The following is a 16,344-nucleotide window of genomic DNA, read 5'->3' on the forward strand; positions in this document are numbered from 1 at the left end:
GAAGGCTGTGCCCTCGCAGGTGGCTCTAAGCCACCTCCGTTCACTCAGATTTCCCTAGGCCCAGATTCACAGCGTCCCTAAGATTCAGTCCTTGTTTTTAGCCAGGCAGGGATTGGCCCCGTGACCTTGACAGGACGCTGTCCCCCTAACAAAGGAAACGACAAGTCAACTTACTTTTCAAACGCCGGTATAGACGCCATCCTTCTACAAAGTCTTCTCTGATTGGCCAGCCAGAAATGATTTTCTGGAGCATTCTGCTCTGAACGGCATTAGAATTGACCAGTGTTCAGGTTGTGTCTGTCCTTGGAAGGTGTGTCTTCACATCCCAGGAGGCCCTCTGGTCTAGCCACACCTAAGAGGAGACCAAACTGTAGTGATCAGACCCTCTCATCTTGTACAGCTGGGAGAGCTCAGGCCTAGTGGCAAAGCAGACAGCCCCCAGATGGCAGAGCCCACTCCCTCTCGTTCCCCCTGAGGGGCTCAGGTAGCCACAGAGCTAGAGAGAGCTTAGAGATGACTCCCTTCCAGAAGACAGCCTGGCAGCCTGTGCAGCCAAAGACAAGACAGTAAGTTTCCTGAGGAAGGACCTAGGTGGTAATATCAGAGTGGGCGAAAGACCTATTCTTTGAATTTCCTTCGGAGTCGGCAGACTGGGTGGTGTTTAGCTTAGTCTGTGATGCTTTGTCCTGTCCCAAGGACCAGATCCAGCTCCCTTGCTCCAAGGGGAAGCACATTGGGGCTGGCCGGTCCCTCTGTGTCAGTGGCATCTCGCGGGGCAGCCGCTGTCTTGGCTCTCAGGGTCCAGGGTGGGAGTGGGAAGGCAAGGCGAGGGGTCTCTGGTGGCTCAGGAAGCTGTTTTGGACGAAGCAGGCCCAAGCCCCAGGGGAACTACAGGCAGCAGCTCGTTTGCAGGCACAGCCCTTCCAGTAAAGGTCACCCACCCAGGGACTCAGGATGTAGCTGATGCCAGATGACCAGATCTCCCCAGCTTATAACTGGGAAGTCGCAGGCCTAGTGGCAAGGCAGAGAGACCCCAGATGGCAGAGAGCAGTGGCTGCAACGCCCCCCCCCCCGTTGATGCTGAGGGACTTCCGGAGCCCATGGTGCTACCAGGGTCCCCACAAAGCGTGCGATGAGGTGGGAGTAGCCTCCCTCCCTGGCCGTGGCCCCGAAAGAGATTTGAAAGAAGGGACTGCCCGTGCCCCCTGCCCCCGCCACCCTGTGACTTGCCCATGGGAGGGAGGCCGGGGCGTGCAGGGCCTGAGCTGCCCTCCCGGCCCGTCCTCAGTGACCGGGACACACAGCTGGCGCGGCTGATGCAGCGGAACAACCTGAACCGGGAGGACGCAGAGGCCCGGATCGAGGCCCAGCTGCCCCTGAAGGACAAGGCCCGCATGGCCCGCCATGTCCTAGACAACTCGGGGGAGTGGAGCATCACCAGACGCCAGGTCGTCCTCCTGCACGCTGAGCTGGAGCGCTCCCTGGAGTACCTGCCACTGAGGCTCGGGGTCCTGACAGGTCTAGTGGGCCTTGCCAGCCTCCTGTACCTGCTCACCCGCTACTTCCTGCCTTCCCCCTAGCGGGGCACTCCCGACGCATGCAGCGCCAGGCCTTGATCTCCTCAGAGGCTGAAGCAGGTAACAAATGCTTCCTGTTTCCTCCCAAGCCCGTCAACACACACACACACACACACACTCTCTCTCTCTCTCTCTCTCTCTCTCTCTCTGACTCTGGGCTGAGCCCGGCAGGGCCCCCCTGCTCCCCCCACCCTTTCGGAGTGCATCCTGTCTGAGGCAGGGAAACGGCCCCGTCAGTAAATACTCCTCCCCACCTTCCCGAGGGCCCCTCCGTCTGGACCCCCCACAGAATGGTGTCCGCGATGCGGCATGAAAGCCATGGTGGGAAACTGTTGTAAATTTCTTGGGGGTGCAGGCGAGGGACACGGTCTCTGTGGCCACTGACAGTGTTCAAAACTGGGAGGTTCCCTGGGCTTGAACCCTCTCCAAGCACATGCCCCATCATGACCAAAACCTACATCCTGGACCAGGGAAATAATTGTGGACCAAGGGCTGCTACCTTCGGACAGGATTCTCGCCTAGGTTGAAGCCCTTGGCCAGGATGCAGTGAGGACTCCCTTGTTGGTAATGCTGTGGCGGGGCCTCTTGTGGGATGACCCACTGCCCCACCTTGGCATTTCTCCAGCCTCCCCCATACCCGCTCCCCACCTGCCACCAGGCTGCCTCCCACCGTGTCTTCCTTGCCCTGAACTCTTAGGAGTCCACACGCACGAGGCTGTTTCCTGCCTCTGTGCTTTCGCTGTGCTGTTCCCTCACCTAGAATACCTTTCGTTTTTCTATAGCTGGATAACTCCCAAGCACCATCTGGAGCCCCGGGCTGGGTCAGGTGCTCTGGGAAAGCCCCCTGCCCACCCCGCCGTGCCATGTTTTACTTTAATCCACGGAATTGTAATCAGCCAAAAACTGGCTGGTCTCTCCTACTAGACTGTAAGCCTTTCGGCGGCCGGGACTGTGTCTTGTTTATCTCCATGTTCCTGGTGCAGAGCCTGACTCGCCATTGGTGCTTAATAAAACAAGATGTGTTGATCTGAAATGCCCCACACTGCCATTTTTCCCCTAGCACCGTGGACTGACTTGGCCGATGCCATCTGGGGTTACACTTGGCCTCCTCCCACACTGAGGCCCAAGTCCCTCACTTCCCCGGGCCCAGAGGCTCAGTAGCCCTGTGACGTCTCCTGAGGCCTCCGGAGGATTCCAGCTAGGCCCAGGTGTACCCTGTGGGAGGTGGGTGGAGGGGCTGGGGCAGCATCCCACTTACTCGCTCCATCTTCCTTCCCCAACCAGTTAGACCAGTGTAGACTTCGGCTTTCCCTTGCCACCGCCCGGCAGACCTGCTGAGGTGCTGATCCTGCCTAGCAGCCTACTAAGGCCAGAACTGAGCATGACAAATGCAGCAAGGCTGTGGTGGCCATGTTTTGTGTCCCCTTTCCCAGAGCTGCTCGTGCCTCGGAGGCCAGCTCATGAATGCACTGCACACACACACCCCCGGGGGCAAAGAAAGGCTCTGCAGGGAGGTGTCTGGCTGCAGGGTGGGGGCCAGGGCAGGATGGGAAAGCAGAAGGCTGCTGCCTCCCCGGGTTCCTGGGGCCTGGCCAGAGGAGGAAGAGGAGAGGCGCAGACCCCTTACAGCGCCCTGTCAGCCCAGTCGGTGAGAAAGCGACTCTTCACGAATGCCTGTGACCTTCTGGACAGTGTGCTGGAGGTGTAACCCCTATGGGTGACGTGACTCTGATTCCAGGCTCAGAGAGGTCGAGGGATCTGATGCAGGCCCCAGAGCCAGGCATTGGGCCCCGGCAGCTGTGCCCCTGAGCCTCACCAGGGAGGAGCAGCCCTGGGATCGCACTGGGGCTCAGCCTCCTTAATGGGACCTCCTGACTGTGTTTCTTCGATCAAGTTAGCTTCATGATGCCTATGTCAAAGGACCTGATAAGTGGAGGGCAGTGAAAGCCCTTTGCAAACTGTAAAGTTCCAAAGAATTATTTTCTCTCTTGCTGAAGTTGATGCAAAAATGCCAGAGGATAGCCAGACTGGCAGGTGTGCAGAAAAGGCGGGCCAGTCTTCCCGGTGCCCTGGTCCTACCCCACCTCCCATCTCCCCATCATGCCTCTCTCCTCTGGCCTCCCGTTCCCAGGCTTCAGGGCCCTAGGCAGCCTTCTAGAAGGCCTACCGGAGGCGCCTGGCTGGCTCAGTCGGTGGAGCATGCCACTCTGGATCTCCAGGTCGAGTTCGAGCCCCACATTGGGCTTAGAGCTTACTTTAAAAAAAGAAAAAAAACGAAGAGGCGGAGCCAGGCCACCGGGAGTCCAGCGCCGCGCCCGCGCGGGCGGCCTCCTCTCCCACCGGCAGGCGGCAGCACCCGCCCGGGTTGGGGTCGGGCCCGCGCGGCGGGCGCTCGCAGAGCAGTTACTAACTTTCCCCCGGTCGCGCTCCGGCCTCCGCTCCGGAACCGCGGGCGCCTCAGATCCCCCGCCCCGCGGCTGCGGCGGGAACGCGGACGCGCCGCCCGGCCCCGGGCGCTAATTAAAAAGCTGTGCGGCTCGCCGCGTCCTCTTTGCAGGAGCTGCGGGCCCCGCGTGCTCCTGGCGCCGCGGGGCGGAGGGATGTGTCCCCATCCCACCCTCGCGAGGGTGACCGGCCCGGGACCCTGGCCTCCTACCCTCCAGTCGCGCGCTCGGGCCCCCGCGCTCCATTCCCGGACTCTGGGCCTTACCCACCCCGCGGAGCAGCAGAGACACCTGCCACGGCCTCTCGGCCTCTTGGCGGGGGAAAGGGGACAGGCAAGGCCCCTAAACCGCCCCCATCCCCAGGCCCGGGCTGGCCCTAGCATAACTAGCAGAGCTTTACAGTTTACCAAGCACTTTCACGCAGTCATCTCCTTGAAATCTGCCAACTCGGTGAAGGAGTGAAGGAAGCAGGGCTAGAATTTATGGTTGAGCCCCGGGGCCCAGGTAACCAACAGGCACAATCACCAAGCTTCTGGACTCCCTGGGACATGCCCCTCCCACTACCTGTACTGCCTCATTAATTACACCTCGACTCTTTGTCTAGGAGTTGCTGTCAACTTCTTCAGATGCCCAGCCTCTTCCTTTCCTGGGAGAGGTTGAAGGGAGGGGCGGGGGGGGGGGGTTGGGGATTCTCCATAATGAGCCTCCTTGGCTAGAACCCGGATGGGAGAGGGACGGCCATGTCTGCTAAGTGCCCCCTTGTTCTCACAAAGGCACATTAGTTCAGGAGAAACCAGTCCCAGGGGCAGGAGAGGGAATGGGGTGGCAGTGGTGACCCGAGGCCTCGGGGCCACGTAGAGCCGGGTAGGGGAGACCCCCAGAGATGGCAGAAGAGAAGGAGCGCAATGCAAGGGGTGGAGCGGCACTTTGGGCTGCTCTCCCGCTCCTTTCCAAGAGAGGTGGTGGCCCCTCTGGCTCACCCACAGAGCTGAGGCTGCACCCAGCGGGGGCCCAAAGAGCCTCCTCCCTTCGCTCCCCACCCGCCTCTCCCCATCACTCAGATTCCAATACAATTTCCAGCTAACCAGCATGTCGATAGAACAAGTCGGGCAGCCGGATTGCTGGCCAATTACAGGAAATCATTCTGCTCCACAGCTCAGCGCCCAGGGAGAGAAGGGAGGGAGGGAGGGAGGGATTGGGAGGGAGCCGGCGCCCAGCTTGCAGGCTGGAAAGAGGTCTGGCTTCAGCAGAGGAGTACTGCAGCCCCTAGGAGGGACTGGGGTGGGAGAGCAGGGGTGGATGGGGAGGCTTCTGAGGGTGGTCCAGCCGGGGCTCTTCCTCAACCTTACACTAAGCTCTGCATCCAGCTTCTCTGTAATAAAGACTGATGCTCCAAGCCACAGAGAGAGAGACCTGGGGACTGAGGGCCCATGAGGACGGTCCAGGAAGTGAGGCTTGGAGTAGAAGGGGCACAGAAGGGAGGGATGGTGAGACCAATCTCCCCTAGAGCCCTGTGGTTGGAAATGAGAATGGCACCCAGGTCTCCCTGGCCCAGAGGAGCACCGCAGAGCCATCTGAGGGCCTGGAAGCTGGGCACATAGGGAGAGCCTGTGATTCCACACCCAGCCATGAGCCAAGGGGATCCTGGGAGGGCAGGAGAGGGGGCTTGACGGGGAGGATGGGAGGAACGGGGCTGCATCCTGCAGCTGAGTGGACCAGCAGCAGCCTCACTTGGTGAAGGGGTAAGTCTGGAAGCCACCCTTTTACCCCAGAAGGTGAGGCCCAGCAATGTGGGAGGCGGCAGGGCTTCTTCCTCACTTACCTTCCAGGCCCTCTGCCTTACTTCCCACTGCTGGGTCTCCAGAAGCATCCACTCCAATGGAAGGACCCCAACTCCCCTCCACTGTTAATCCATCTGAACTTACCCCTACCCTCCACACTGACGTGGATGTCTCTTTGCCACCCACACCTCCATCCCTCATCACATCTTTCCCAGAACTGTCTTAACCACCCCCCAGGCTGCCCCACCCAGCCGACCCTGAGATCCCTCCGCTTTGCAACACCCAGTGATTGATTAGCAACCCTTCCCAGCCTCTAGGGTCTCTCCCCCCAAAGAAATGAAGGATCACTGAGGGACAGAAACTTTCCTGAGGACTAACTTGCCCAGGGGGTGACTATTGTTGCTATGTTCCTCTTGAACCCCAAAAGAAGGCAACTGTGACCCAAAGATCCTTTCCCTGCCCCAGGCTGTAGCCCCCTCCCTAGGACCCCTCCCCAATTCCCCAGCATCTCACTGCTCCTCCCAGTTCCAAACCCTCTCCTTCAGACCCCGCCAGGGGTGGGGCGTGGGTTGGATTCACCCTCAGCACTTAGGCCAACCCAAGGGTGGACAAATGGGCAGACATAGGAGAGGAGATGGACCTCGGAGTCCGGTGCACCAGGCACGCAGCGGCGCCCGGGGAAGACGCTGAGTGAACGCTGTTGAAGGGCAAGGCCATCATCAAAGTACCTCGGTGGGCGCGCTGGGAGAGGGGGTCAGCGCCCTGGGACCCCTCCTTCCCCGGATCCCTGCCCGAGTACACAGGCTTGGACGTTCGGAGTGGGGTGTCCAGGCTGGCCCTATTCGTGTCCCCCGCTTGGCACACAGTGGGCGGCCCGCGCTCTGCGGAGCTGATTAAGCCGCAGCTCCGGGCTCGAAGCACCGCCTCCGCCTGCCCTCCCTCGGCTCTGCCTCTCGCGGCCGGGCTCCCGGTGCTCGGCGATCCGGAAGGGGGCGCCCGCCCCGCCCGCGTCCGCGGTGCCCCTCGCCCGGCGCGCGGCGCTCGCAGCCCGCAGGCTCCGCGCCATCGATCTGGCCGCGGGGACCCGGGCGCACCGCCCCTCCACCCCTCGCTTTTCGCTTTTAATTGAAGTTTGTTTGAGCAGAGTGCGGAGCGGGCAGAGGCAGAAACCAAATATTTAGTTGCTGCAAATTGGCACCTCCAGATCAATTACCCGGCCCGTGTCAGGGCCCGCGCCGCCCCCCGCGCCCCGCGGAATCTCAATGCCGCGCTGACCCCGCCCGCGCCGCCTGCCTCCGTTCCGCGGCACGTTTCTCATGAGCTCCAGCCATACATCACCCGTGGCCGCGAGGGGAACAGATTTTCAATGGGAAAAGTTCCCCGGGAGGGTCCTCGTTGCTGATTCCCGCCGCGCCCCGCGCTGTCTGGCCCCCCGCCCTCACCCAGTCTGTCTGATGGGGACAGCCCCCGAGTAGGAGTGAGCTAAAGAGTGAGCTCAAAAAAAAAAAAAAAAAAAAGAGTGAGCTCCAAAACAAGGACTTTGGGTCACACGAACTTGACCCCATCCTAACTCCTCTTACCCTCTGGGTGACCTAGGAGAAGTTACTTATGCTCCCTGAGCCTCGGTTTCCCCAACTGTAATGAAAGGCTCAACCTTCACCTCGCAATGTTACTGTGGAGGTCAACAAGCACTGGGGGGAGCACATGGTGGCTCTCCATAGATCGCAGTTCTCAGCCCTGCTAGGGGGTAAAATAAGTTCCAGAATGAAGTGAGAAACACCGGGTTGGAAGTGACTCAATCAAGCCACTGGAAAATACCAGAGGGAAAGCAGGGGCCAGCCAGCCTCTCAGGGTCCCCAACAAAGGCTGAGCAGGCAGCTGGACCCCATCAGGCTCCATCAGGGAAAGGTTTGACACCCCCTCCCCCAGCCCAGGTGCATCTGGGTACAACCAGAAGAGGAACTGCTCCTCACTGTCAAGGACAGAGAGTTAGCTGGGCCTGGAGTGAGCAGACAGAGCCATGACCCCAAGGCTGGGCCAGGGAAAGAAAGAAGCTGGGAGGGTTCTGAAGGTCACAGAAGGCTGAGTGCCAGGAGGCTATGCCCCCATGGCTGAGGGCGAGGCAGTGAGCCCTGGGAACAGTCAGGAAGCGGGGCTGTAGCTGGGGCCTGCCTTTTCCCAGCTATGTGACCCCGGGCAAGTTCCTTAACCCCAGTTTCCCCATGTGTAAGATGGGGCCAACACTCTCTACCTCCCAGAGCATTTTTGAAGAATAAAGGAGACAAGGTGTGTGAGGGGGCAGGAAACTCACCGACAGGCATTAAGAAGATGGTGCTGGGGCAACTGGCTGGCTCGGTTGGTGGAGCACACGACTCTTGATCTCAGGGTTGTGAATTCAAGCCTCATGTTGGGTGTAGAGATTACTTAAAAAAATAAAATGGGGGTGCCTGGGTGGCTCAGTTGGTTAAGTGTCTGCCTTTGGCTCAGGTCATGATCCCAGTGTCCTGGGAAGCTTCCTGGGATCGAGCCCCACATCGGGCTCCCTAATCACTTCTCCCTCTTCCTCTGCCTGCCTGTCTGCCTACTTGTGATCTCCCTCTCTCTGTCAAATAAATGAAAAAAATCTTAAAAAATAAATAAAATGAAATCTTTAAAAAAAAGAAGAAGAAGATGGTGCTGGGTTTGTGAGTTCTCATGCTCAACGTTGTTTCCATTCCAAGAGCCCCTTGAGGGAACTGGAGTCAAATAGTTTGGCATTTTTAAATGGCTGCCTTGCCAGACAGAGTGACAGGCATTCTGGATGGGAGGAGAGGTGTGGGGAGAGGCTGTGGGGCCCAGGCTTAGGGCTCTGAGAGCCTTTCCTTCCCCCATCCTACCTTAAAGAATGAGAATCTCCAGACTGTCTCTCCTCCCCCTGGCTTCCAACACCAGCACCTTCCTCCAGGCAGAGATCTATGCGCCCACCTTGAGTCCTCAGGGCAGGGGTCACCCGTGCCTGGAAGAAAGGTTCTTTCCCATCAACTTTCAGAGTCCGGATGGAAAGCCAAGGCTGACCTGGACTCTGGAGCCCCAGTGGGAAGTCAACTCACTCCCCAGCCTCTGGATTTTCCCAACTGTGAAACAGGACTGCAAATGTCGAGCCACTAATTACCAGGTGCTATTTGGACTGGTGGGTGACCTCTAGGAGTTACTGAATCCATTGCCCCACCTTCCACACAGGCTCCTACCCATCTCTTTCCCCACCTGCAACAGGACTATCTCTCCTGGCAGGACAACTCCCCCAGCCTCCTTGGGGATGGCAGCCACTGTCAAGACAGGAAGTCCTTCTGACAGTCTGTCTTAAATCCCTCACTGCCTCCTTCAGGGAGAAGTTAAAGAACAAACAACAAAAGATAAATGTTTATGGATAGGCAACGCCACACAATTTTTTTTTTAAAATACCCTCAAAGAGGGCAGGGGGTGGGAATTAGCTTTGGACACAATGCTCTTTACACTAAACTTCTTGGTGATAAATATAGCTGTGTAATTCTTTTTTTCTCCTTGGCAGAGAGAAAGGCTGAGGCTGGGCAGAAAGGCAGAGGGACCCAAAAATATAAATCAATATGTGACTTTAATATATGTGCTCTCGGTGTCTGTGTGTGCTGGGGGATTATTAGTAACCTTGATTCCAGCTCAGTGTCCATGTGAGGCGGGGAGACGCGCGGCCCCCAGGGAGGAGAAGAGAAATTAGGAAGCCAAATTCTTCTCCTGATTGACACCTGGGTAAACATTATCCCCGGCAGAAGGGGAAGAAAAAAAGATCAATGCCGGGTATTTTTATCACGTTCCAGGGACGGACAGGGGGGAAATTAAAGATACAGTCCCCTCGCCTCATTGAATATGCTCATCTCTGAGGAGAAGGCAGACCGGGTGGAACCCAGGTGGACAGGCGTCAGCAGAGGACCAGGATCACAATGGGGAGAGAAAGTGGGTGCGCCCCAGGGAGCAGTGCCCACTGCTTCCTCTGCCCTGGGGGCACTTCTGTGAGCGGCAGCAGGTACAAAAGAGCACGTTCTTAATGGTAGGGCAAAGGCACCAGCTTTGCTGGCGAGAATCACAGGCCACGGAGTCTAATGTGAAATAAGACTCTGGCTTCAGGGGCGCCTGGGTGGCTCAGTTGTTAAGCGTCTGCCTTCAGCTCAGGTCGTGATCCCAGGGTCCTGGGATTGAGCCCCGCATCGGGCTCCCTGCTCAGCGGGGAGTCTGCTTCTCCCTCTCCCACTCCCCCTCCCACTCCCCCTGCTTGTGTTCTCTCTCATGCTATCTCTGTCAAATAAATAAAAAAAAAAATTAAAAAAAAAAAAAGACTCTGGCTTCAGTGGAGGGCCAAGAGGCGTCCGTCTTCATGGGGTTACCAGGGGGATGTTTCTAGTGGGAGGTTCCCGTAGCATGGGGAGGGGAGAGTGGTGTCAGCAGGGGCCTGGGGAGAGGGAGGGGGTGGGGGAGGGTCAACGCCAATGTGAAGAGAGGGGCATCTTTCTGGATTGTCTTGGGAAATGGGTCTCAGTTCTAGAGTCAGGAAAACCTGGGTTGGTGTCTGGCCTCCACCCCTTCCTGGCTGTATGACCTTGGAGAAGTCATTTGACCTCGTGGGGTCTTACTTTCCTTACCTGTCAAACAGAGGCAGGTCGCCCCCACTCCTCTCTCACAGCTGTCAGTGAGATTATACAAAATGCCGCACAGGGGTGAGGGGGCTATTGCTATCTAGAGTAGCACTGTCCGGAAGAAACATAAGGCAAGACACACATGTGCTTTTCAATGTTCTAGTAGCCACGTTGAAACAGTCCAAAGAAATGGGTGAAATTAACTTGAATCATTTTTTAAACCATGTAACCCAATATATCCAAAATATGATCATTTCAACCTGTGGCACCAGCCACATTCCAAGGGCTCCATCCCCACGTGTGGCGAGAGGCAACCACATTGGACCAGCACAGATCTAGAATAAGAACCACAGGGTAGGGACTTTTGCTTCTATGACAGTGTGGGGGCAGAGGGAAAAGTGTGCCCCTATGATCTAGGAAAGAAATTGACGGCTGCTGGAGGGGAGGGGAGTGGGAGGGAAAGGATACTTGGGTGATGGGCGTTAAGGAGGCACTTGACGTAATGAGCACTGGGTGTTCTATGCACCTGATGAATCACTAAGCTCCACCTCTGAAATGAATAAAAAAATAACAACATAAAACAAAAACATTGTACCGATAGGATAATTCAGTAAAGTCATCAAAAGCATATAAAATAAAACTTCTATTTATGATCTTAAAAAATGCAGACTGCCCCTTTGTGGCCCCAGCACCCCAGCAGGAGGCTCTCTGGGGGGAGGCCGACTGATGGCGGCATCTTCCTTCGGTGGGTCACCACAGGTCCCCGGCTCCCCTGGGCAGGACCTGGTGCCGGGTGGATGCCGAGCTTCCTGGCATCCCCGGGCACCTGGGGCAGCCTGGTGTGGAGGGACAAGCCTGCCAGCTGAACTTGGAAACTCTTGTCATTCCTGGTGCCTCTGCTTCCTGGAGGCGGGATCTAAGGCAAGGCCCCTCCCTGAGCTTAACCGGCTATCAGTGGGGATGGTCCTGAGCAGCTCCACTTCAGCCAAAAAAGAATGTATACTCTGTAGGCCATGAGCCTGTGTGAGGAGAGGAGAAAGTGGGGAGGATGGGCCGCCCCTTCCGTGGTGGCTATTGCTGGGCACGTTCTCAGGGTCTGCAGGGGGCCACCCTACTCCTGGGGGAGTCAGGCTCCAGCTGGAGGAAGAGGGTAGCGGCAGAGGCCCAGGAAGGGTGTGATTCTCCAGGAGCCACACAGCAAACCCAGAAACGGCTTAGCGGAAGCTTCCAGGTTTGGAACCAGGACACCTGGGTCCTGCTTCTCAGCTGTTCTCAACACTAGGATTTGTGGGAAGGAGTGAACGGGGCTTATTTCAGGGCAATGCAAAGGGTGCTCGGTGCTGGCAGGGAGGCAGCCCTCCTGGGTCCAGCCTGACATTTTCTGCGGATGCTGGGAGCTAGGGAAGGGGAACCAGCAGCCTGGAGCTCTCACGCCTGGGCTGGCTGGGCCTGAGCCCGAGGGGCCCCTGCCCTATTGCCCAGCGGTACTCCCAGTCCTGGCTGCAGACTTGTCCTGCCGGGGGACAGGTGTGGGGAGAGGCACCCAGCTGCCCAGGACCAAGTGCCCCCCGCACTCCCGCGGGGTCCCGAGAGCCATGCTAAGCTCTCAATTATACCTTTTGCAGACTCTGCAGCGAAGGGGAAGAGCTGGGATTTGGGGAGATCTAAACCCTAGGAGGTCCAGCACGTGGACTTCAGAAGATTCAAGGGCACGCCTCCCGTCCCCTTCATCGAAAGCAAAACCTTGAGTATGTGCACTTTTCTAAGCTAAGGGTCTAAACTTCTGTGACGGCTTAGAAGGGTCTGTGAGTGCGAAAAGGGTAAGAACTACTCTAGACACACACACACTCACAAATACACACACACATGATATAAACAGACTCATGCAGACACACAAATGCATATACATATCCACACACACACACACTCTCTCTCTTTCTTCCTATTTCAGGTTTCTTCCATCTTTCCATCCTGCACAGAACTTCCTCCGCATACATCCTCTCTGCAAAACTGCTTCAAGCCCATTCTTCCCAGGGAGAGACTCGTGGTGATCCCTAGTGCCCACCAAATGCATTTCAGGCGTGTTGGTTTGACATTCAAAGGGCCCTCCACCATAAGGCCCTCTCTCCCGGACACAGACGGGAGCCTCATTTCCAGGCCGGCTTGCGAGGCTCACGGACCCTGCCGTGTGTGCCGTCCATGCTCCCTGCCTTTCCCCGGGCGATTTTCCCTCCCTGCCATAGCTGTCCTCTCCTTGCTCACCTCCACTTGCTACGGTCCCACCCACCTGCGGGTCCCCCCCGCTCACAGGCCACCTCTTAGGACAGCCTTTCACAGCCTCATCTGAAATGCCTGCCTTCCGCGCATTCATCCCGCAGAGTCCCTTGCGTGTCCCCAGCCCTGGACCCTTATCTCTCAAAGCCTCACACTCTGGGTCTCCGGGCACTGCACCCAGCTTGCCGCCCTGTGCAAACGAAGCCCGTGAGGGGGCAGGGTCTGTCGGGGGTGTCCGTGAGTCTTCTCTGAATCCATATCCCACCATCACCCTTCCTGCACTGAAACCCCCACCCCCCAAGGTAATACCAAGGTCAGATATAAGAAAAAATAGAGGAAACAACATTTTGCAAATCACGGGGTAAACTCCATTCAAGTGCTCCCCCCTTCCCAGTATTCTTCCTGGACTCCTGCCCGCCCTTGGCTCTGGTTCCCCTGGCCTCTCCCCATCCCCCCGGTCCAGATGTCCAGAGCCTGACTCAACTCTCAGCCTGGGTCTCTGTCTGTGTCTCCAGACATCTGGTCTCCCCCATCAGACTGGGATCACTGGGAATGTGAGGACCTACCTTTTTTTTTTTTTTTTGGTCTTGTTTTTTCTTTCTTTCTTTCCCCCACTCCATTCAAATAAGGATTTCAAACAGCTTTCAGACACACGTGACAAGATAAAAAATGAGAGAGGAAGCCAGGGGTGGAAGAGGTCCTGCCTTCCCCTTCCCCAGGCTCTGTCTCTGGCACCCAGTGAAGGGCACCTTCCAGAGCAGCGCCTCCTGGGCCTCTGCTGAGCCCATTCATCCACCTTTGCAGGGACCTCCGGTGTGGCCTCAGCCAGCGCCCTCCTCCCTCACCAAACCACCAGGCTCTGTCGCCAGCCACAGCTCACCTGACCCGGACCTTCATGCTCTGGCTCTTTCTCTCCGGCCTCCATCTGCAACCACAGCACATCCCAGCTGTCTGATTAACTCAATTGATTAATTAAGCTCTAATGGGAGCTGTGACTCACCCCTGCAGCTGCTGACCAGGAGGCCAGCCATACCAGGAAGGGCTTGGGGGCCACAGGCACGGGCCTCGGAGGGCCCAGGTGACAGGAAGCTCCATGGCAGGTGCCACTAGTGAGGGAGGCACAAAGCCCGCCCGTGGCTGGGTCTCCTCCAGAGCCCTCGTGGGCGAGGGGGTTCTGTGGGCTCTCTGGGCCAGCCGGTCAGCTCCGGAATGACATATCTAGCACCGAGCCTGCTGAAGGCAGGGAGGGCAGAGCAGGGATCGACTGGCGGAGAGGTGCAGGGAGACGACTAGATCCCCTCAGTCTCACTGTGACTCCCCGGGGCCTGGACTGCCCAAGACCCAGAAGGCACTGGCCACGTGGAAGCTGGCCCACCGACCACAGAGGCCAGGCCCAGCCCCGCCGGGAGCTACCAGCTCGGCAGTTTCCGGCCCCCACAACTCCCAGCCGGGTGGTCTCCTGGCTCCCAGTCCCAGGTAACCTCGAGGGCTCTGCAGGGCAAGTCCTGAATTCCAGTCCCCCCCCACCTCTAACCTGCCCACCAGGCCTTACCCCTGACCGACCCTCCCCCAGGGTTCTGCCCCCTTGTCTGGGGTGGGGGACAAATGCCCCCCGTTAACAACAATAGTCATCTCATCATCGTTTTCCATCTCACAAAGAACATCCATATCCATTCTTCTCCAGAAGCCTGTGAGGCAAACAGAGCAGGGAGCCCATTCTAGAGATGAGGAAACTGAGGCCTCCGCCTGCCCAAGATGATACCTGGCTTTTTCTTGCTCCTCGGCATTGGCATTCATTGTGAGAAAACACTCCTCTTCAGCTTGGAGACCTCGGCTTCGGGGTCACTTCGACCAGGAAGCCGCCTGTCTCCCCGGCTGCAGGAAGGGACTTCCTATCACGTCCCACTTGGGAAGTTGTTCATGTTGGCCATCAGGCCATGAGGGCAGCTGCCAGTCTGTCCATCCCGACTTATCCCTGCGCCCTGCTCAGGGCCTCGCGTGCCATGAGGCATCATGAAAATTTTCGGGAGGAAGCAGAGAAGGAGGAAATGCATGAGCCACCACAAATGACAGATACTCTGATCCCCAGCCTAGGGCTGGGAGAAAGAATGCTGCAGAGGACAGGCAAGTCCGACTGCTGTGGGCATTTCAGCTGAGGGTGTGCAGGGAAATCACAGCAAGCCGCCCCCGGGACCAGGGAGCAAGCTCGGAAGCCCTTCCTCTCCCCCCCTCCCCCGGAGAGAGAATGTGGTGGGGCCTGGGGTGGGGGATGGGAGATGGTAGGTGCAGGGCAGGAGAGGGTGGGGAACAGAGTAGCTCTGGGGCACTGGAGCTTCCTTCAGGGGAGACAGGAAACCTGGGGTGGAGACAGAGCACTGGCCGGAGAGGAAGACCAGGTTGGAGTCCTCGCTTTGCTTGACCACCGCCCCGGGTGACTTTGGGCATGTGGCCTCCCTCGCTAGACCTGTGAATTGAGAAAGTCCCATGACATGGGCTCAGGATCTCTCGTCCTCCCCTGGTCTGGGAGCCCTGCAGCCGCAAGAGACATCCGTGACCAGGGGAAGCGAGTGAATGGTGATGGGCAGTAGGAGTGGGGGTTGTGACACAGCCAGGAGCCTCTGATCCCCACCAAGGACCCCCTCCACTCCTCCCAGCTCCTCTGATTCAATTACCAGCTCAGCTTTCAAATCGGGCTCCAGCCAGTAACTTTACTAGAGAAAATGACTATGTGATTATTGCAACCTTGCTCCAAACACCATTTTAATTGGATCTGGGAAAAGGCTATTTGGGTACGGACGGGCCATTTGCAGGCAGGAGCGGAGCAGCACGGGAATGTCAAGGAGGGGCCCGCTAGCCCCTGAGCCTTAAGCAGCAGTGGATGCTTCTGAGCCACTCTTCCCAGACCCCCACCCTTTCCCTGATCTTCATCCTGGACCTGGGTTTAGCTTTAGCAGGAAAGAAAAAGTTGGTGGTGGTAGTGGGGGGGCTTCACAGGCAAGCAGGTTAGGAGCGGGGGACGATTCCAGCAACTGAGTTTCCTGCCCAAAGCAGTCCTCAGCACTTTAGGAAACTGCTTTTCTGCCAATCTCCTTTCTCTGCCTTCAGCCCCAGCCCATCTGGGAGCAAACTTTTGCTCCAACACTAGCCCTGAGGAAGCAGAATTGGAAAGAACATCTGATTTTCCAGAATCCTGCAGAGGCTTCTAGAGGGATTTGGGATTATCTGCTCTGGGGATCACTCTGCCAGCTTTCTCCCTATTAGGCAGATAATTGGGATTTGACTACATACTAATCTTTCTGAGCTTCAGCTTCCCCAGCTGTCAAAGGGACAGTTGGTCCTAGGTGACCGCGAAGGCCCCCTCCCAACTCAGAAGGAAGCCGTTTCAGCTGATTCCCCATGTGTCCTCCACGGAGGACTGGAGAAGCCCAACCCCAACTGCTCAGTGGCCAATTCTGCGGGTGGGCTCCAAGCCTTGCATGGTCCATCGACCCCGGCAGCTAAGATATCCCTCCCCACCCCTGAATCAGAGCTCGGCCAGGGGCAGGGGGAGCGGGCGGGGCGGCGGGGGGTAGCGTGAGCCTGGGATTGGGGCAGGAGGGCAGGCATGGGATGTACCCCAGAGGTT

General features: G+C 57.7%; 1 protein-coding gene and 1 long non-coding RNA gene across 8 annotated transcripts in view; one reads left to right on the forward strand and one right to left on the reverse strand.

Moving 5' to 3' along the window:
- DCAKD (dephospho-CoA kinase domain containing) overlaps positions 1 to 2,610 on the forward strand; it is a 26,792-nt gene extending 24,182 nt beyond the window's left edge. For 6 of the 7 annotated variants that reach the window (XM_081804841.1, XM_081804840.1, XM_081804839.1 and 3 more), the window contains one exon: positions 1,289 to 2,610. In XM_081804841.1, the coding sequence (XP_081660967.1) occupies positions 1,289 to 1,580 (292 nt within the window). In that variant the 3' untranslated portion in view covers positions 1,581 to 2,610. The remainder of the gene's footprint in view (positions 1 to 1,288) is intronic. The other variant, XR_014140452.1, reaches the window with a different exon arrangement.
- Positions 1 to 6,702, reverse strand: part of LOC145717323 (uncharacterized) — a 7,439-nt gene extending 737 nt beyond the window's left edge. The window contains exons 1-2 of the long non-coding RNA XR_014140456.1: positions 6,531 to 6,702; positions 175 to 352 (exon numbers count right to left, since the gene is read on the reverse strand). This is a non-coding gene — a long non-coding RNA (uncharacterized LOC145717323). The remainder of the gene's footprint in view (positions 1 to 174; positions 353 to 6,530) is intronic.
- Positions 6,703 to 16,344: the final 9,642 nt, after the last annotated feature.

This window comes from Leptonychotes weddellii, chromosome 15, assembly GCF_054177405.1.
Source record: "Leptonychotes weddellii isolate Sample4059 chromosome 15, ASM5417740v2, whole genome shotgun sequence".
NCBI classification, from domain to species: Eukaryota; Metazoa; Chordata; class Mammalia; order Carnivora; family Phocidae; genus Leptonychotes; species Leptonychotes weddellii.